Source organism: Pleurodeles waltl, chromosome 8 (assembly GCF_031143425.1).
Source record: "Pleurodeles waltl isolate 20211129_DDA chromosome 8, aPleWal1.hap1.20221129, whole genome shotgun sequence".
In the NCBI taxonomy this organism is placed as follows: Eukaryota; Metazoa; Chordata; class Amphibia; order Caudata; family Salamandridae; genus Pleurodeles; species Pleurodeles waltl.
In genome coordinates, this window is record NC_090447.1 from 1,308,002,641 (window position 1) to 1,308,024,855 (window position 22,215).

General features: G+C 48.3%; 1 protein-coding gene across 1 annotated transcript in view; it reads right to left on the reverse strand.

Moving 5' to 3' along the window:
• Window positions 1-22,215, reverse strand: part of MPHOSPH8 (M-phase phosphoprotein 8) — a 286,382-nt gene that overhangs the window by 35,918 nt on the left and 228,249 nt on the right. Inside the window, exon 13 of the mRNA XM_069202290.1 lies at window positions 2,397-2,480. Within this exon, the coding sequence (XP_069058391.1) occupies window positions 2,397-2,480 (84 nt within the window). The remainder of the gene's footprint in view (window positions 1-2,396; window positions 2,481-22,215) is intronic.

Sequence of the window (22,215 nt, forward strand, 5' to 3'; positions counted from 1 at the left end):
TCTAATGCTCTATTTTGTGGTATTGTGGTCGAGCAGTAGGCTTATCAGAGGGTAGTGTTAAGCATTTTTTGTACACACACAGGCAATAAACGAGGAACACACACTCAAAAGACTTACTCCAGGCCAATAGGTTTTTGTATAGAAAAATATATTTTCTTAGTTTATTTTAAGAACCACAGGTTCTTAAAATAAAGAATAAAAAAGTTGTGGAATTAGTTGGACCAGAAACGTTCTAAAAAAAGAAACGTTACTGTAACAATGACTTGGTGTACCCGTATCTTAGGAAAGTGCCCCTTTTTTACATGGTCACCCCCACCTTTGCCTGGTATTCAATGCAATTTGGACTGAAAGTGGACTGGGTTCCTGCTAACCAGTTCCCCAGTGCCAGATCTCTTTCCCTAAAACTGTGCAATTGTTTCCCAATAGGCAATACCTTTGACCCTCCTATAAGTTCCTAGTAAATGGTACACCTGGTACCTAGAGCATGGGTAGCAAAAAGGCTCTCCAAGGGCTGCAGCATGTGTTGTGCCACCCTCAGAGACCCCCTCACATACCACATGCAGACTGCCACTGCAGGCTGCGTGTCTTGGTGAAGCTAAAAGTTAAAGTACAACATGGCACACACTGCAAGCAATATAGGTTAGTCCCCCCTACAGCAGGCCTGAAATCCCTAAAGGCAGGGTGCAGTATATTATATGTGAGGACATATCTGCATGTGCAGACTTGCCCCTGCTATGTCTGTCGATTTTCGGACAGTGAGAGAACAAGGAAGCCATTTTAAGGACATGTGCTGGACACTGGTCAGTACAAGTTCCCCAGCTACATGATGGCTTCACTGGAAATAGGGATGTTTTATATCAAACATCTTGTATTAATAAACCGTCACTGATGCCAGTGATGGATTAATACATGCAACCCAGAGGGCACCTAAGAAGTGCCCCCTGTGAAACATACCAACTACCTGTGCACTGACTGACTGGTTTTAGCCAGCCTGCCACAACCAGCCATGATTCTGACCCCCAAGGGTGAGAGTCTTTGCTCTCAGGCAATCAGATACAAAGACTGCTGTGTGTTTACAGACCTCACCCAACAGGATGATCTGTGAATCTGCATTCCAAGGAAGGGGGCTTCAAAGAAGCCAACCGGCCTTAGTATGCAGATCTAGCTTCACTCAAAGGAGAGATGCTGAACTCCTGTGGAACAGTGGAGCTGCTTCCCTTCATCTTGCAGGCACCCCAAGAGACCCAAGAGGACTCTGGACCGCAAAAGCCTCACACACTGGAAAGCACCACTACACCCATGCTGCCTACCCGAGATGAATTGAGCCAACGGTGCCAGCGTGGTCAACTGCGAGTGCTCCCAGTGGAGAAAACCCAACGCCTAAGACACCTCTGCACCAGTTGCCCCTGACCTGTTGAGAAGAGCACCCAAGGTGTCCCTGGGCATCTTAAGACTTCAAACTCACCTGTTTGTTTCCCTCAACTGGACTCCCTGTCCAAACCTACAGCCTCTTTTGAACCCAACCGATCCCCATTGGCTAAGATTAGGCACTCAAAGCTGTACTACAGCTCTGCACCTGGCCACGCCAGTGCCATGCGGTGTGACATCTTGGTGTGGCCTTGACCTTTGCCCAATGCTTACCGTAAGTCCAGGAGATTGGTCCAGTAAGTCGCTGTACTATACCTGCATGAAGTACTTGTTTTTACTCCATAGGAAAACATTGTCACTCATAAAAAATTCACCCTTCGACTTTTGAAACCTGAAAGTATTTTTCTTGCAAAACATGCTTACCTGGTCGTACTGATTCTGGTGCCTAAATAAATATAAAGATATTTGTTACTTTTGTAAATTGGTGTGGATCTCCTTCTTGAGTCATGAGTCTCATTTATTGACTGTGTGTGTATTTACAGATGCCTAACACTCCTCTCTGATACGTCTAGGGCTGCTCAACCAAACCCCCAAAAAGAGTGGCTTGGAGTTGCTAGAGCAAGCCCCTGTCCAGTAGTAAGGTAACTCTTGGACTCTCTGCATTATATATCTCGTAGTGATATATTGTATAAAGAGCCAGCTTCCTACACCTACGGGAGCCCCCATGCTTTGCTCTCAATTGTATTTTACTAAATATTTGCAGTAATTTATAACATTGTTTTCCAGACGTGCAGGGCTCCAGGATAGCATATAGCCTGAAAGCACAGGTGGGCATGGGTTATGAGGGAAGTAGTTTAGTAACAATCAGAAAAAAATATTCTTCTATTAAGCTTTCATAATGATTAAGTGAATCTTCTTTAGTAGAGTTTTTTGAGGTGAAAATCGAAGTTGCTCATTTGGAATATAAGAGCATATAATATAAACTCTGATGATAAAGCAGCGTTAGTATAAACCTGTATTAATCTTACCTTAGCACTTGGGGAGTCAGTCAATCGAATGAAAAGTTTATTCATGCCAATAACAGGATTAAAAGAATAGATAAAGAGACTATCCTGAAACAAAGAAATAATAAAAAATCAAATTAATGGCACGTTTCAACTGTAGAGACCTAAAATGGCTAATCTAGAACTGACTAAACCAAAACAGACACAAACAAAAGTGTCAGTTATGTTCAAGTGCTAAAGTAATTATCAAAGAAAAAAGCCTTTTAATGTTTGTGTAAAAAGTATTATATTTCCTACTATCAAGATCATCCACTTGGGGGGAGCGGGGTCCCATATGACCCTTGGACCCACCATGCCTTCACCAAATGGATCCTATTGATCAGCGGACCATTCTCGATGCATCTGTCGACTGAGATACATTCCCAGGCACCAATAAATATACCACTGTGACGCCCCTGTTCAAGAAACCATACAATTATTTAGCCACACTCTTCAGCTACAGACCCATCTCCTTCCTGTTATACCTGACTAAGTTCTTGGAGAAACTAATCAACTGATGCCTCACAGACCGCCCCAGTAACCACCACTTCTTCAACGCCACAGTCTGAATTCAAGCCCAAACATAGTACAGAAAAATAACTAAATTGCCACAACAGACAACATCCGCATGATTCTTGACAGAGGGCACACAGCAGCCCTCAATCTCAATTCTCATTTACGGCACCTGACATGGTCACTCATACTCATCTTCATCAGGTGAATCCACAGGATTGTCATCCAAGGGCCTGCATTCCACAGGATCTGTTCCTTGTTAACGAAAAGAATACAAGCTCGCCACCTCACTCCTCGGATGCTCGTAAACTCATCTGCAGGATATCTCAAGGTTCATCTATCAGCCCCACCCTTTTCAAAGCATACATAATCACTCTGGGGAACATCATCCACACACACATCAACATTCTCTCCTATGCAGGTGACACGCAACTCATACTCTCCTTCTTGGACAAAACCCCTAACACAAGAAACAAGCTCATTACCTGCATGACCAAAGTTGCTAACTGGATGAAAGCCAACTGTCTCAAGCTGAACACCCACAAGACAGAAGTAGTGATCTTTATAAGAACACCTTGCCACAGGACTCCAACTGGTGGCCGACTGAACTGGGACCCACACCAACCTTCCAACACCCACACCAGGAACCTCAGAATCATCAAGAGCAAACTGGACATGACAACACAAGTCAACACTGTCACTGCATTCTGCTTCTAGACCCTGAAGTTGCTGAGGAAGATCTTCAAATGGCTCCCTAGCCACACCAACAAAAAAAAAACTAGTCACCAGCAAGTTGGACTATGGGATCACCTAGTAAGTTATCACAGAACTACAAACCATCCAGGACTCAGAAGCCAGACTCCTCCACAACCTCCCACACAGAACTCACTTCACCAGTTCCCAATACTCAAACATTCTATTTTCAAACTTCACAGAACTACACAACTTAGGTCCCTCCTGCCTGAATAGTTGCATCGCCTTCCACCAACCACCTAGACACTTCCGTTCCACAGGACTCCTACTGGCAACCACCCACGTATTCACAGAACGAGATCATGGGGATGGGTTTTCCCTTATATCGCTCCTAAAGTGTGGAACAATCTCTAACTCCATATCAGAACCGCCTCCTCCTCTCTTCTTGAATTCTGCAAGAAACTGATTACCTGCATTTTCAATTAGACAACCTACCCTAAGCAGGGTCAACCACTCACATCTGCCCAGTGCCTGGATACCCTTGTAAATAATAGTGTGCTTTACAAATACACATAACAGAACATATTTTAATTTATAACAATAAAATCCAACATGCTGTAGTAACATACATTTAAGTTTAATATCTTCTAATCCCTAACTTTATCTCTCTAATGTGAGCGAATAGACCTACAGGAAACTCTAATTAGCCAAATGAGTAACCAGAACACATTGGGTGCCCTTATGGAGACACAAAGTTACTAATATATGTTAGAAATGGGGTTGGCTAGGGTATACACCAAAGCCAGACAGAACCCACTACTCTAGTCAGGGTAAGTCAGATACACGCTCTAAATGAACCTGTGCTCACCCTCTGATACTTGGCGCAGAGCAGTCAGGCTTAACTTAAGAGGCAATGTATAATGTATTTGTGCAACACACTCACACCACCAAAAAAACTCCACACTAGATTAAAGAAGATATAGTGATTCTTTATATACCAAGTGTAAAAGCAAAATGACAATAACCCAGTAAATAATTTATAGATTATAATGTAGGATAGATTTGGCTGGGCCAGTATCAGGCACAGGCCAGCAATATGAGCCTGTGATGAGTCTATGCAAGGGTTAACAGGTAGATGTACGAAAACAAGTGACCCAGCATCCTCAAGTGTATGAGGCTCGTATTAGGGCCTTTACGGTAATGTCAGCAGATGCACAGAGACTGATGGTTATGCGAGCGAGGCCTGGTGTTCAGGTCAGGCCTTGCAGGGTGGGTGTCTTAGACGGAAAGCAGTAAAACTCCCTCTCCAGCAAGGAGTGTTGGATGAACAGCTGGGAACACACAGGTCCACCCACCGTCCACGGGCACGAGCAGGATCATCAGCTGCCAACAGAATGATATTTCCAGGTCCTGGGACGTTGGCAGGTTCTCCCATGGGGTCCACAGTACAGGCTGGGCAGCTTCTCTACACAGCGGCTAGAAGGGGCTGGGTAAGCGAACATCGTGCAGAGCACTGTACTGCGAGCTCAGGCCGGCACGGCTCACCAACTGGAATGCGCTGCAGTCCAAATGCTCTGCTGAGCAAATGCACAAAGTCCCCAAGAACTGTTGTGGCTTAACTAGCATAAAGGATCCAACATCAGGGGTCTCTACTATCGCACTATCACGGTACTGCAGGCGCTGGCAGAGAGGTAGGTCTCCTGGTGCTGAGGGTGACGGCGTTTCTGAGACCTTGGACATGGGCAGGGGTTAGCGGTCAAGACCCTTGAGTCACTATGGATTTAGGTGGAGGGTTGCTTGTGCGATCAGAGGTCAGCAGGCAGCATGGCAGCAGTTCCTAGAAGCAGTCGAGCAAAGCAAAGTGGTAGTCCTTCTAGCACAACAGCCTTCACTCCAGCAGAGTTTCTTGCAGGTGCAGTGGTCAAGAGACCCAGTACTTATAATGAAAAGTGCTTTTGATGTGGGGGGTGACTACAAAAGAGTTCTTGTGAAGTGCATAGGTCCCCCTTTCAGGTCAGCATCAGCTCCAGGCTGCCAGTGGGAAGTAATCAGCCCCTTTGTGTGGACTCTAGTCACTACCCTTTGAAATGTAAGTGTGAGCCCTTTCCAACCTCCTCCTCAGGAAGACCCATCAGTACGCAGATGAATGCAGATGTAGCTAAGTATCCTGTGTTTTGGGGGTCTGAAGGGAATGCACAAGTGTAGCTGTCACCTTGCCGAAGCCAGACGTGTATTGGAAATAGGCTGTAGGCACACACGGCAGAGAGTGCTGAGAAATGTCCACTTTCTAAAAGTGGCATTTCTAAAATAGTAATAATAAATCCGACTTTTCCAGTAAAGATGATTTATTATTAACATTCCAATGGTACAAAACATGATGCAGCTACTCTTCTCAGATCAGGAATTACAGCTTAACGATTTTATAAGGAATTCCCAATGCTGGCATAAGAGAGGGGTAAGCCTCACATTAATGAAAAATGACTTTCAGAGTTTTTCATTACTAGGACATGTAAAACATACAGGTACATGGGGCGCGGCTAGGCCAGCCAGCAAGATGGCGGCCACCTCGTGAGGCTCTGCTGGGCTGGGGGCCTTTTTGATTAATTTATCCTTGTGGGAGCGGCTACCTCACCTTATTTGCTCCCTTGGCCCCCTCTGAGGCGGGTGTGCCTGGTCTGGTGTTGGCAGCGGGCGCTGGAGGGGGCCAGTTGCCCCGGTTTTGTCGATGTTGTGCGAGAGGGCCCCGCGGCTCGGCCAGACCTGAGGCGCAGGAGGGGTGTCTTGCTTGCGGCCTGCTCCCGCTGTGCGTGCCCTGAAGCGCTTGGGCTCGGTGTGCGGTCTCCTCCCTGGGAGCAGGGAGCCATGCCGAGTCGGCTCTGTGGTGGGCGGCAGCCGGCACTTATGGGCCGAACGCCCGGTTCGGTTGAAGCCGGGTGGTTCTTTTTTCTCTTTTCTGTTGCTGCTGCCGGGCCGGGGCTCGGGAGGGTCTGTCTATTATTGAGGCTCCCTCCCGGTCGACACTGCGGATCACGTTGCGGGAGCTGCGGGGCTTCGCCTCCGAGGATGGAGTGAGGGGGGGGGGGGTGGGGGGGGGGGGAGTGGCCTATTCGTCTGAGGTCATTTTGGCGGATGGACCGGGCCACGACCTCAGACGTTGGACTCTGGTCTTTGGCCCACTTCGGCCTCTTGGTTGGGGCCTAGCGCCTTTCTTTTAGCTGGCGGCCTGCTCTGGGATCTGGCCGGTTGGCGCAAGCGCTCTTCATCTGCTCCCCTTCCGGTGGGCGCTGGTGGATTCTGTGGTCCTCCCCCGGGTGTATCGACTAGCTGGGCCTGGAGGATTCAGGTCAGCTTTCTGTTTCTGAGAAGGAGCGGGGTTTCCCTGGTTGGATCCTCCATTTGAGGACCTGTGTGGTTGGTTAGTGACTAGGCGCTGCTCACCTTGGCCGGAGTGGGCCCCTTTGTGGTTGGGGAAGACCCTTGCAGCGCTGAGGGTCTGCCTGGATTTTCTCAGGGAGACTGTGACACCTTTGTCCTGGAGTGGGAGCCCATAGGCCGTGGTGCCTTTAAGACTTTACCGGGAGCTGCTTTTGTGGATGCCCTGCGTGTGAAGATCTACGTGGGATTGCGGGCTAGTCCTGGTGTAAGACAGCTTGCTGTGTCGGAGTTGGACTGGTGAATTAGCGGCGGTGGAACCTTGAAGGTGCATTTGTCACGCGGCGGGGATGGCCGCCCTGCTCATTGGGGGGTGATTGGTGCTGTTGCGTGATCTGTGCCCTGGGAAGGGATAGATTTTTTTTAACATTAGTAATTGGTGAACTCCCTGCCTATTGGGTCATTGCTGGTGTAAAGATGGGCAAGGCGGAGCACTGGCAGTCCAAGCTTACCTTTGATGGTGGTAAGAAGAAGGACAGTACTTCCACCTCTCAGCCGGAGGAGCTGCCGGGCAACGCAGGAGCTGCTGACATCTCGGTTAAAGCTATGTTTTTAGATCTAAAAAGCAGCCTCTCTGGTATTGACGCTAAACTGGACCATCTGACTGAACAACTAGACCGAATTAAGGCGCGAGTAGATGACCATGACTCGCGGTTTGAGCAGTTGGAAGCCCGCACATGGCTATGGAACTCGTCCGCAGCAAAAATGAAGATTTGGAGGCCAGATCGCAACGTAACAACATCCGTATCGTTGGTGTCCCGGAGTCCACGGACATGGGCAGGATGGAGGATTTTGTTGAGGGTATGCTTACCAACCTTTTTCCGGGAGAACTTTCCCGCCTGTTGGTGAGAGCGCATCGATCCTTGGGGCCTCGGCCCCCGCCCGGCACGCTGCCGCGTCCTATCATCGCCCGGCTGTTGAACTATTGCGACTGGGATGCAGCCCCTCAGACTGGCCAGGGATAGACGACCGGTGATCTACAAGAACTCCAAATTAAGTATTTTCCCGGATTACACTCCCAGTGTACAAGCTGCGCGGAGAGCCTTTGGGCCGATTAAACGTACTCTGAGCCAAAAGGAAGCTAGATTCTCCCTTATTTATCCCGCGAAATTGAAGATACAGCACAGCAGTAAATTGCACTTCTTTACAGATCCTAAGCTGGCTGCGAGGTTTGCTAAAACAGTACACCTAAGAAAGCGGCCGCTGATGTCTCGGCTGCCCCGGGAGATGGGTGTAAGGAAATGCCTCCTTGGCATGATTACCCCCTGACTTTTTGCCTTTGTTGATGCCAAGTTATGATTTGAAAGTGTGCTGAGGCCTGCTAACCAGGCCCCAGCACCAGTGTTCTTTCCCTAACCTGTACCTTTGTTTCCACAATTGGCACACCCTGGCATCCAGGTAAGTCCCTTGTAACTGGTACCCCTGGTACCAAGGGCCCTGATGCCAGGGAAGGTCTCTAAGGGCTGCAGCATGTCTTATGCCACCCTGGGGACCCCTCACTCAGCACAGACACACTACTTGCCAGCTTGTGTGTGCTAGTGGGGATAAAAAGACTAAGTCGACATGGCACTCCCCTCAGGGTGCCATGCCAACCTCACACTGCCTATAGGTATAGATAAGTCACCCCTCTAGCAGGCCTTACAGCCCTAAGACAGGGTGCACTATACCATAGGTGAGGGCATAAGTGCATGAGCACTATGCCCCTACAGTGTTTAAGCAAAACCTTAGACATTCTAAGTGCAGGGTAGCCATAAGAGTATATGGTCTGGGAGTCTGTCATGCACGAACTCCACAGCACCATAATGGCTACACTGAAAACTGTGAAGTTTGGTATCAAACTTCTCAGCACAATCAATGCACACTGATGCCAGTGTACATTTTATTGTAACATACACCCCAGAGGGCACCTTAGAGGTGCCCCCTGAAACCTTAACCGACTACCAGTGTAGGCTGACTAGTTTTAGCAGCCTGCCACACACCAGATATGTTGCTGGCCACATGGGGAAAGTGCCTTTGTCACTCTGTGGCTAGTAACAAAGCCTGTACTGGGTGGAGGTGCTTCTCACCACCCCCTGCAGGAACTGTAACACCTGGCGGTGAGCCTCAAAGGCTAACCCCCTTTGTTACAGCACCCCAGGGCACTCCAGCTAGTGGGGTTGCCCGCTCCCTCCGGCCACGGCCCCACTTTTGGCGGCAAGGCCGGAGGAGATAATGAGAAAAACAAGGAGGAGTCACTGGCCAGTCAGAACAGCCCCTAAGGTGTCCTGAGCTGAGGTGACTCTGACTTTCAGAAATACTCCATCTTGCAGATGGAGGATTCCCCCAATAGGATTAGGGATGTGCCCCCCTCCCCTCAGGGAGGAGGCACAAAGAGGGTGTAGCCACCCTCAGGGCTAGTAGCCATTGGCTACTAACCCCCCAGACCTAAAACACACCCCTTAAACGAGTATTTAGGGGCCCCCAGAACACAGCAAGATAGATTCCTGCAACCTAAGACGAAGAAGGACTGCTGAGCTGAAAACCTGCAGAGAAGACGGAGACACCAACTGCTTTGGCCCCAGCTCTACCGGCCGGTCTCCCCACTTCTAAAGACACTGCTCCAGCGACGCGTTCCACAGGGTCCAGCGACCTCTGAAGCCTCAGAGGACTACCCTGCATCTAGAAGGACCAAGAACTCCCGAGGACAGTGGCTCTGCTCCATAAAGACTGCAACTTTGCAACAAACAAGCAACTTTGAAAGAACACACGTTTCCCGCAGGAAGCGTGAGACTTTGCACTTTGATCTCCACAAATCGAGCCGGGGGCGTTGGGTGCAAACACCACAGGGAGGACTCCCCAGCGACTACGAGACCGTCAGTAGCCAGAGTTGACCCCCCTGATCCCCCACAGCGACACCTGCATAGGGAATCCCGAGGCTCCCCCCTGACCGCGACTCCCTGCTTCAAAGACCCGACGCCTGGTAAAGACACTGCACCCGCAGCCCCCAGGACCTGAAGGATCCGACCTCCAGTGCAGGAGTGACCCCCAGGTGGCCCTCTCCCTTGCCCAGGTGGTGGCTACCCAGAGGAGCCCCCCGCTTGCCTGCATCGCTGAAGAGACCCCTCGGTCTCCCATTGAAACCTATTGCGAACCCAATGCCTGTTTGCACACTGCACCCGGCCGCCCCGTGCCTCTGAGGGTGTACTTTTTGTGCTGACTTGTGTCCCCCCCCCCGGTGCCCTACAAAACCCCCCTGGTCTGCCCTCCGAAGACGCGGGTACTTACCTGCTGGCAGACTGGAACCGCCTTCTCCATTGAAGCCTATGTGTTTTGGGCACCACTTTGACCTCTGCACCTGACCGGCCCTGAGATGCTGGTGTGGTAACTTTGGGGTTGCCCTGAACCCCCAACAGTGGGCCACCTTGGACCCAACTTTGAACCACGTAGGTTGTTTACTGACCTGCAAATCTAACAAACACTTAACTCCCCCAGGAACTGTTGAAAATTGTGTCTAGTTTTAAAATAGCTATATGTCATTTGTGTGAAAACTGTATATGCTATTTTGCTAATTCAAAGTTCCTAAGTGAAATACCTTTTAAAGTATTGTTTGTAAATCTTGAACCTGTGGTTCTTAAAATAAACTAAGAAAATATATTTTTCTATACAAAAACCTATTGGCCTGGAATTGTCTCAGTGTGTGTTCCTCATTTATTGCCTGTGTGTGTACAACAAATGCTTAACACTACCCTCTGATAAGCCTACTGCTCGCCCACACTACCACAAAATAGAGCATTAGAATTATCTATTTTTGCCACTATCTTACCTCTAAGGGGAACCCTTGGACTCTGTGCATGCTATTTCTTACTTTGAAATAGTACATACAGAGCCAACTTCCTACAATGGGCATGCAGAATTAAGTGATAATGACTGATCTGAGCTGTGAAACAGGGTCCGGGGGCCCCTTCTTTCAGGGTGCTGGGATGCTTATAGAACTAGAGATTCTTTAAATTAGCCGCTCTGTTGTCTGTTTTGTATATTGGGCCCTATGCCCTCCCTCCCTCCTGCCTATTTTGGGGCGGCGGGATGGATGGTCTAGCACATGCCTATCGGATGAGTCCCTTTATAATGTTTGCTGTTGTGGTTGTTGGGGTTCTGAATTTTTTGGGGGGTGGGCTCTCTGCTTCGACCCGGTTGGGGGGTCTGCGTGGGTGGGGGATGGGTCTGTACTGTATTTGTTTCCCTTCTCTCTCCTTTCCTTCTTTCCTTTCTCTTTTTCCTCTTTACAGGACTGGCGGACCAGGGGGGACGCGCTTGGCTGGCGATGTGGTTGATCGAATGTATGTTAGCATACAAGAAACATGACAACGGTTAGATGTTTAACATGGAATGTGCATGGCTTAAATGATGCGCATAAGATGCGGCTGGTGTCCGCATACGTTAAATGCCAGGGAATTGATGTATGTATGCTCCAGGAGACTCATTTAGTTGTGGCATCGCAGGACCATTTGAAGGCGGGATGGATTGGAGAATATCACTGTGCGGGGTTCTAGCGATATGCATGAGGAATAGCGATCCTGCTGCGTAGAGGTCTGCCTTGGCGCACTCATAAAATAATTGTAGACCCCAATGGCAGATATGTGTTGTTAAGCGGCAGGCTTTTAGACAGGGACTGCAGGCTTGTGTCTGTATACAGCCCCAACACGGACGACCCGGGGTTCTTTCTTGAGATATGACATTAATTGGTTCTCTCGGCAACAGGGCTGTGATCTGGGGTGGGGATTTCAATGTCATACCGGATCCCAGGGCCGACCGAGAAAGTCTTGCCAGAGTGCATCATGTTGCTGCGGCAAAGGCCCTGACGTCTGTGATGTCCGCGGGTACGCTAGTAGACTTGTGGCGGGAGACTCATGGGACTATGTGTGAGGGTACATGTATTAATTATGCTAATAACAGCTGGTCGCGTATTGATAGCTGGCTGGGGACGAAGGATGTGGAACTTTGGACTAAGTCAATGGAGCATTTGGCGTGTACCCTTTCAGATCTCTCCCCGGTAAAGTTGGTTCTGGAGGTGCCTGTGGGTCCGAGGCGTGTATTTACTTGCCGCTTGCCACATGGGGCGCTTAGGGACTGCGTGTTTAGGGAGGAGGTTCGCGAGGCAATAATACATTATTTTGCTGAGAACGAGGGGTCAGTGCAATCTGCTGGAACACTATGGGAGGCTTTTAATGTGGTGATCCGTGGGGGGTGTCTCTCGAAGCAACACAGAGTTCTAAAATCGCTGCGCCGGGAGTTGGTGGATTTGGAGGCACAGATAGTGGATTTGGAACAGTGTTTGGTGACTGACTGGTCTGGGGCTACTCTGCGGTGTGCGGTTTCCGCATATGAGGAGGCTTCAATGAGAGAGACCTGTTTTTTGGGTAAGTTCGCCAGAGCTAGGAGATATGGTGAGGGTGAGAGGGCTGGCCGCACTTTGTCGAATATGCTCCGCAGACCATGGGGTAGTGACTATGTCACAGAAATCAATAACGCTGCAGGTGAGCGAGTGGCAGGCACGCAGAGAGTATTGCAGGTATACACTGATTTTTTCGCGAATCTCTATGCGGAGCCCTCTCGACTAGATGCTGCTGCTGCTTAGGACTACTTCTCGAAGATTAGCCTTCTCTGGTTTGATGATGTACACAGGTTGTATTTTGATGTCCCCTTCACGGTAGAGGAGGTAAAGGCTGCGATCCAGAGCCTGCCTGGTAAAAAGTCCCCCCGGCTTGGATGGGTTAAATCCGGCCTTTTACAAAGAATTTGTTGATATTCTTGCTCCCCGGCTTCTGGACGTATTTGCGGAGGCGTTGGAGGCTGGGACTGTCCCCGCTTCCCTTCGCGAGGCCTTAATTTTCATGATCCTTAAGCCTGGCAAAGATCCACACTGCTGTGACTTGTATCGTCCCCGGTCTATAATTAACACAGATAACAAGATTTTGGCGAAGATGATAGCGACGAGGATACAGCCGCTGCTTCCGAAATTGGTGCTCCCAGATCAGTCGGGGTTTGTCCCGGGCCGGTCTACAACCCACAATCTGCGCCCTTTCTTCGCAGTCATGGGGACAATTGAGGAGGAGGCTGCTGCGGTATTCTCGGATGCCACTAATGCCTTCGATTCATTGGCCTGGGAGTACTTGTTTAGGTTGCTTGCCAGAGTGGGCATGAGTACGCGTTTTGTGAGGTTGATTCGCTTACTATATACCAAACCCACTGCCAGGCTGCGGTTGAATGGCAGTGTCTCTGACCCTTTCAGGATGGCTCGAGGGACTCGTCAGGGGTGTCCCTTATCGACGCTGCTGTTTGCGGTGGCGATGGAGCGGCTCGCGGCATACTTAAGGCAACACCATAATGACAGAGGGCTGGCGTACCGCCAACGCCCGGTACAAATTTTGATGTATGCAGATGATGTAGCGTTGTATGTGAGCACACTGCGGGAAAACTTGGACATATTGTTAGATGAAATAGTACATTTCGGCGCATTCTCTGGCATTGTGATTAATTGGTCTAAATCCGTAGTATTACCTCTGACCCGCGCAACGATGCGTACCCCTAGCCGATACCCCATCAACTGGACGGATGAGCCCGTACGTTATTTGGGAGTCTGGCTGAGTCGAGATGAGAACTCCCTCCGGTTGTCTAATTACGGCAGGGCACTTGTATGTCTGGAAGAGAAGGCGGAGGTGTGGCGCTCACTGCCTCTCTCGCTGACGGGGCGAATCGCTATTGCCAAAATGTTAATGCTGCCTAAGTTTCTATATCTATTTGTAAATGTCTCCCTACATCTTAATGCGAGCTTTTGGCGGAGACTCCGTTCCGCTTTGATACGGCTGGTGTGGGCTGCCAGGCAGCCTAGGGTTGCTTGGGAGACCTTGACACTGCCCTTCGAGCGATGCAGTATGGCTGGACGGTTTATCCCGGGCTCTTGGGGCCTCGGCTCGGTCCGGGCCCCAGGGAGTGGACACTGTGGCATGCACAGCGAGAGCATGGACTGTTCTACTGCGTCGCGCAGGTGTCCCGGGACCCTATGCTCCATCGATGTCAGTGTTAGACGTTGTGGATGAGAGAATGTTCCGCGATTCGGGGATCTGCAGCTTTCTTTGTGCTTCAAATTTGATTACGCTGGGGGATTGGTTTGTGGACGGACGGCTGATTTCACTGGAGGCTGTGCTGGGGGGGGGGGGGGGGGGAGGCGGGACACTGCACTGCATAGATTGTATGTGCTGTGGGTGTGTGCAATGCTCTGTGCCAGATTCCCTCAATTGCCTGAGTTGCCACTGACTTGCCAGGCCCTGGAGGTGCTGTACAGTGTGTGGTCGCCGCGTAAGCTCATCACTAAACTGTACAGTGGAGTACAGACGCAGAGAGGGGACCTGGCGCAATCTGCTAGGGATAAATGAGAGGTGGATGTTGGCAAGAGTATTTCCGAGGACGAATGGAAGAAATGTTGTGCACATATGAAAGTCCTGTCGCCTAATTACTGCCTGCGTCTCATACATTTTAAATTCCTGCATCACGTGTATTATACCCCATGTAGGCTGCACTCTATGGGTCTGCGCGCAGACGCATGCTGTGAGCGGTACTGTGCTCCTGATGCTGACTTCCTGCATCTGTGGTGGTCCTGTCAGGACGTGAGTGTTTACTGGGCGGGGGTGATGCGCATGATTGGGGAGATGATTGACCTGGATTTACCCTTTTCTCCTAAACTAGCGCTCCTTGGATGCGTGGAGAAGGTCCCGTCTGCTCACAGGAGATTGGTGGGTATGTTGCTGCTTCTGGCCAAGCGCAGGGTCGCAATGTGCTGGGGTCGGGGACGTGCTCCCTGTGGATTGGACTGGCTGAGGGACGCCTCCTTCTGTCAAGAACAATTAATTGGTATTTTGGGAGTTAACACCAGAGGGCTCTAGACCTAGGGACATTTGGGCTCCACTGCGTTCCTTTCTTGAATCTAATACCGATGCTGTGACGTAATCATGCTCAGCAGCGCATTCAATCACTTTTCTTGCTCTATTGCTACCGTTTTGCAAGATGGATGTGTTCCGGACAGATGTGTCCCTCCTGGATGTACTCCCTCTGCCACCCCCCCCCCTTTTTTCCCCCTTTCCTTCTCTCGTGGATCTCTGATCTGCTGCTTTGCTTCTTGAAATATGGTTAAAATGCAATATTCATGGATACCTCATATTGTCGAGAACATTTTTTTTTTCGTGCTGTCATTGTGGTATGGTTGGATTTTTCTTTAGAGCTGCCTCTTGTATGTTTGAACCTATATCCGTTACTTATGCATGATGTTGGATCACGAGATATATTATCTCTTGTTGTTGATTGTGATCTATTTGTTGGAAGTTCTCTTTATAATTGAATAATTCAATAAATAAATAAATAAATAAAAAAAGAAGAAAAAAAAAAAACGTACAGGTACATGTTCTGCATTTTGCTTACATGGCAGCCTGCCTTAGGGGCTACCTGGAGCCTACCTTAGGGGTGACATATATGTAAGGCTCTACAGTGGCAGGCCTGAGACATGTTTACAGAGCTACATAAGTGGGTGGCACAGTTAGTGTTGCAGGCCCACTAGTAGCATTTAATTTACAGGCACTGGGCATGTGGTATACCACTCTACAAGGGACTTACAGGTAAATTAAATAATTCAAATGTGGAAACACCAATGTTACCATGTTTTAGGGGAAAAGCGCATGCACTATGGCACCAATTAGTAGTGGTATAGTGCTCAGAGTTTTAAGGCCAACAAAAAGATACAGCAACAAAAAAAGGAGGTAAAGCAAAAGGTCTGGGGTAAGACCACCCTAAGGATGCCAGGTCTAACATATGTAAATAAGTTTCTACGATGGAGGTACTCTACTGACAAAAAGAATCTGCATGGGTAAGAAAAGCTGTTTTGTCCTCCTCTAAACATACCTTGTTTTACCTCCAGTGCATTTGCCAAACATGTACTACTGCTGGAGGTGCTCTATCTCATATGCAATTTTTTGTAATGAAGGGAACACCCAAATGTAACCCTTTAGAGGAAGCCTACCTAATGCCATGGTAAACCAGGCCATTCAGTGATTGAATGATTGATTTAAGTGTTTATACACCACCCAGTGGCATCTGGACATCAGTAACAAGAAACATGGAGGAGGGAAATCAGGGGGAACAGAAGTCTGAAGAAAGATCAAGGCTAACACTGTGAAAAACTAGGGGAAAAGTGAGCACATTAACTCGATCTACTTCTAATTCTTCGCAAGAGAGCAGGAGGTTGTTACATGGATTGGGTTGCAAAAGATAAAATGATTGCTCCACCATGCAACTGCTTTATCAATAGCTGCTGTTATATTGTTTATAGGTGGAGAAGAACCTGATCCACTGAGTGCTGAGACGTGGAACGAATCGGGGCCTCCTGGATGGCCCGTCAGGACAGCAGCAGCATTCAGCCTGGAATAAGTCTTATAATTTAGAAGTGCCTTGCTGGGTCTCTAAGGTTGTAAGGGTCAATACAGGGAATGCCACTGAAACTCTGATGTGACAGGTGTTTTGGTTGTGTTAAAAAAAAAAAAAAAAAAAGACACAACAACAACCAGTCACTGAACCTTATGGTTCTCAGAGGATGTTAATATTGCAGATCGTCAGACAAAGCTTAAGAGTTGAGAACGCAGAAGGATCTGTGAATCAGGAAGTCCTAAACTATGCTTCAAATACACAATGAGATCAAGGATTGAAGAGTACTGCCAGCCACTTTCCAAAAAGCTTCAATTACAATGTTATTAAATCCTGATAAAACCCATTCAAGATTTGACTCTGTAAACAGATTGATGTCCCTGAATAAAACAGATACAAATATGTTAGCAAAAATATTGGCAAACCAACTGGTCTCATATCTAGCTGAATAGTTCAGTTTCATATTGGGACGTTTCACCTTCAATAATCTGTGCAATGTTTGCTGCAGCAACTCTGTATAATGGAATTATCTGCTCCATATATTGAAATAACAGTAGTGAGAGATGAACATATGGTTAGGTCAGGTCATTATATCAATCACCCACTGCATGTGTTTTGACAAATTGGTCAGCCCCAATTTTCACTGAAATGGGAATGTGCCATGGCTGCCCCTTTTCATCCTTACTGCTCGCTATCATCATCGAGCCAGCTACAGTAATACCTTATTCAAAAGGGCATTACACATAGGAGAGGCAGACTACTTATTTAATTAAAATAGGAAGACAGACACGGCAAGCCATCGATAATCAAGTGGGAGAAACTTCTACTTCTGTACAAAAAAGGTTGCGGGGCTTGCGGTATCCAACACTGGATATATTACTAAGTTGCACAGGTGGCGCATGTCCACGCCTGACCATTTCATTGAAAACCGGAGCCTCACTTGGTGGTGCAGAAAGATATAGCACAGCCCTGTCCTTTTAACATAGTACTGTGTTCACAGGACATTAGACCCAAAGCCACCAGAGATCAGCAGCAAGCACAGTATGGGCAGGGAATAAGTTGGCAGCGTGTGTAGGAAAACCAAGTCCATATGCACCAAAACTGCCTTCTTAAGTCTGGCCCTCTCCTTATTTTGAAAATAGAACAAAAGTTATCAGCTTAGGGATCTAATACTGGGGAGACCTTTTTCCAAGAGGATAATGTATAAACAGTCAAGTCCTTGCAAATTTGGAGAAAAGAGATGTTTTGATTAATTAGGTTGCAGTTCAATACGTATGAGATTACATCTATGTATCCAGAGAAACCCATGTCATTGTCATCTCTTAGTTCAAAACAACTTCTAAGAGGAAAAATACCACAGCACTCAAAGCAAGTCCACAATTGTTGACAGTATTTTAAATTAAAAGTCCATAGCGGTGATCCACTCCACTAACTACCACGGATTTATATTTAATTCTGGGGAGATCCCCATTATTGGTGCTATATTTTAGCTGCAACTCCCCCCTGCAGCACTTGGCTGGCGGTGTGCGTGGACTGACGTTTGGCCGGCAGTGTGATTGTTGTGTCAAAACTGGCATCTGGCTGGTGGTGTGTGTGGGCTAGCAGTGTGTTGGTGGCTAACAGCCAGTATGTGTATTGACCTGCTTGAGGTGTGTTTATAAGTTGTCTGAGGTGTGGGTGTATGGCAGTGTAATTGGTGTGTTAGTTCTGTTGGTGTATCAGAGTGTTGGTCCCTGGCGCTGTTGGCAAACTTAAGTAGTGTTTTGTGCTGGGCCTGCAGCTGGCAGTGTGAATGCTTTTCTGTGTCAGACACAGGAAAGGCATGTGGGTGGACTGTAAAGCGGCTGGTGCCTTGCCATGGCTTTACAGCTTTCAAACTATAAGTCAGTGGTTCTCTATTCTGATGTTAAAATTATTAACGACTTTTGCTAATTTTATTTCGTAAAGTCATTGGTGAATAAAGTTTTTTTTTTTTATAATCATTTACTACTCTCATGCCAAACCCAACCAGTATGCCTATGATTGACTAGTGGATGGGTGTGAAATAATGTTTTGGTGTATATTTGCTGTTTACTGTCAGTGCATACTTTCTCCTTAGTGAACACCTTCTGCCCTCATATCTTTTTAAAAACTGGTCAATTAGGGAATAATAAGTAGTATGTTTTGTGTGGCTCCCACAAGGATTATTTATTGAGAAGTCCTTTGTAAATTTGATTAATTGACAAAAAAAACTTTTTTTTTTTGCATTTCTGTGTGTTAAAGATGTGGGATGGCAAGGCCACCACAAATTTCCTAGCACCAGTGTCCCCCCCAGGTCTCCTGATAAAAATGCTAAAAGCAGCTAGCAGCAAAAGGGGTAATTTAATCAATAGGCATACAGAACTTGAGGCATTCAGTACTGTTTTGGAGTAGACAGGAATTAAAGGTAAATTCACAATTGGAGCAAAACAGTTACTGCCCCAAAAAACTATTTAAGATGATTATGAATAAATGTATGGTCAACTTCTGTATATAGCTATACAGGGTTGAACTAAGCCTACAAAGGCCAAGAAAAGCTTTAATATTACTTGTAGAGTCTGCATGGTAATATGTTATGTATGGAAAAAGTAAAATTGTCCATAATTGTTGATTGTTTATACAATGTTGAAAACAATAAAACATTTGCCATTACACATTTCCTTGGCATGACAACAAAAGCAGATGCAGGACTCAAGGTCCGTTTTAGACTTTGGCGGAGAGGGTACTCTGTCACAACGGCATAAGAGTACTGTCTCCGCCAAAGTGAAGTTCTGTCCCCCTTAGTTAGAGTCTGACTCACCTTCAGTACTTAAAAGGCAGAGACTACTCAATCCTCACCTCCTACATACACCTCTGACAGCCTGATTGTTAAAGAGCTGTCAGAGGTTTAGCCACGTGTTCACCAGCCCTATTTGGAGTGTGTGAACACATGGACAGTTTTCACTGTTTGTCGCCACCAGGTACAACCTGCAAAATGACCCTCACACAATGGATGGAAATTCATCATACAGCTCTGTCTTGTGGATGGAGCCGCCTGTCACACTTTCAAAACATTTGGCGGAACTGCCAGACGACAACTCCTGCAAATTCAAGAGATGTCTGCTAGGCTAGAAGACATCTCTAAATATAGCAGATGGAGTACCCTTGCCATTGCTGGAGTAAAGTACTCCTCCATGGCAATGATGCTTAATCCATCCTGCGAAGTCTAAACCAGGTATTCACTCAAGGTTCAAGGCACATAACACTTGGACAAGTCCAAAGTGGTCTAACTGTGAAAACTGGTTAGGAACAGAGGAAAATACATTCACCGAGGACTGGAGAAGCACACAAATTTTCCAAATTGGTAACTCCTCTGACTATGCCAACTTTCTTAGCCCACCAGAGGTGTAAGGAAATGCCTCCTTGGCATGGTTAGCCCCTGACTTTTTGCCTTTGGTGATGCCAAGTTATGATTTGAAAGTGTGCTGAGGCCTGCTAACCAGGCCCCAGCACCAGTGTTCTTTACCTAACCTGTACCTTTGTTTCCACAATCGGCACACCCTGGCATCCAGGTAAGACCCTTGTAACTGGTACCCCTGGTACCAAGGGCCCTGATGCCAGGGAAGGTCTCTAAGGGCTGCAGCATGTCTTATGCCACCCTAGGGACCCCTCACTCAGCACAGACACACTGCTTGCCAGCTTGTGTGTGCTGGTGGGGAGAAAATTACTAAGTCGACATAGCACTCCCCTCAGGGTGCCATGCCAACCTCATACTGCCTATGACATAGGTAAGTCACCCCTCTAGCAGGCCTTACAGCCATAAGGCAGGGTGCACTATACCATAGGTGAGGGCACAGGTGTATGAGCACTATGCCTCTACAGTGTCTAAGCAAAACCTTAGACATTGTAAGTGCAGGGTAGCCATAAGAGTATATGGTCTGGGAGTCTGTCATACACGAACTCCACAGCACCATAATGGCGACACTGAAAACTGTGAAGTTTGGTATCAAACTTCTCAGCACAATAAATGCACACTGATGCCAGTGTACATTTTATTGTGAAATACACCCCAGAGGGTATCTTAGAGATGCCCCCTGAAAACATACCCGACTTCCAGTGTGGGCTGACTAGTTTTACCAGCCTGCCACACACCAGACATGTTGCTGGCCACATGGAGAGAGTGCCTTTGTCACTCTGTGGCTAGTAACAAAGCCTGTACTGGGTGGAGGTGAGAAGCACCTCCCCCTGCAGGAACTGTAACACCTGGTGGTGAGCCTCAAAGGCTAACCCCCTTTGTTACAGCACCCCAGGGCACTCCAGCTAGTGGAGATGCCCACCCCCTCCGGCCACGGGCCCACTTTTGGCGGCAAGGCCGGAGGAGATAATGAGAAAAACAAGGAGGAGTCACTGGCCAGTCAGGACAGCCCCTAAGGTGTCCTGAGCTGAGGTGACTCTGACTTTCAGAAATCCTCCATCTTGCAGATGGAGGATTCCCCCAATAGGATTAGGGATGTGCCCCCCACCCCTCAGGGAGGAGGCACAAAGAGGGTGTAGCCACCCTCGAGACTAGTAGCCATTGGCTACTAACCCCCCAGACCTAAACACACCCCTAAATGGAGTATTTATGGGCTCCCAGAACCTAGCAAGATAGATTCCTGCAACCTAAGACGAAGAAGGACTGCTGACCTGAAAGCCCTGCAGAGAAGACGGAGACACCAACTGCTTTGGCCCCAGCTCTACCGGCCTGTCTCCCCACTTCAAGAAAAACTGCAACAGCGATGCGTTCCACAGGGTCCATCGACCTCTGAAGCCTCAGAGGAGTACCCTGCATCTAAAAGGACCAAGAACTCCAGAGGACAGCGGCCCTGTTCCAAAGAAACTGCAACTTTGCAACAAAGAAGCAACTTTTAAAGACCACACGTTTCCCGCCGGAAGCGTGAGAATTTGCACTCTGCACCCAACGCCCCCGGCTCGACATGTGGAGAAACAACACTACAGGGAGGACTCCCCGGCGACTGCGACCCTGTGAGTAGCCAGAGTTGACCTCCCTGAGCCCCCCCAGCGACGCCTGCAGAGGGAATCCAGAGGCTCCCCCTGATCGCGACTGTCTGCTTCAAAGAACCCGACGCCTGGTAAAGACACTGCACCCGCAGCCCCCAGGACCTGAAGGATCCGACCTCCAGTGCAGAAGCGACCCCCAGGTGGCCCTCTCCCTTGCCCAGGTGGTGGCTACCCCGAGGAGCCCCCCTTGCCTGCTTGCATCGCTGAAGAGACCCCTTGGTCTCCCATTGAAACCTATTGCAAACCCGACGCTTGTTTGCACACTGCACCCGGCTGCCCCGTGCCGCTGAGGGTGTACTTTTTGTGCTGACTTGTGTCCCCCCCGGTACCCTACAAAACCCCCCCGGTCTACCCTCCGAAGACGCGGGTACTTAGCTGCTGGCAGACTGGAACCAGGGCACCCCCTTCTCCATTGAAGCCTATATGTTTTGGGCACCACTTTGACCTCTGCACCTGACCGGCCTTGAGCTGCTGGTGTGGTAACTTTGGGGTAGCTCTGAACCCCCAACGGTGGGCTACCTTGGACCCAACTTTAAACCCTGTAGGTGGTTTACTTACCTGCAAAACTAACAAACACTTACCTCCCCCAGGAACTGTTGAAAATTGCACTGTCTAGTTTTAAAATAGCTTATTGCCATTTGTGTGAAAACTGTATATGCTA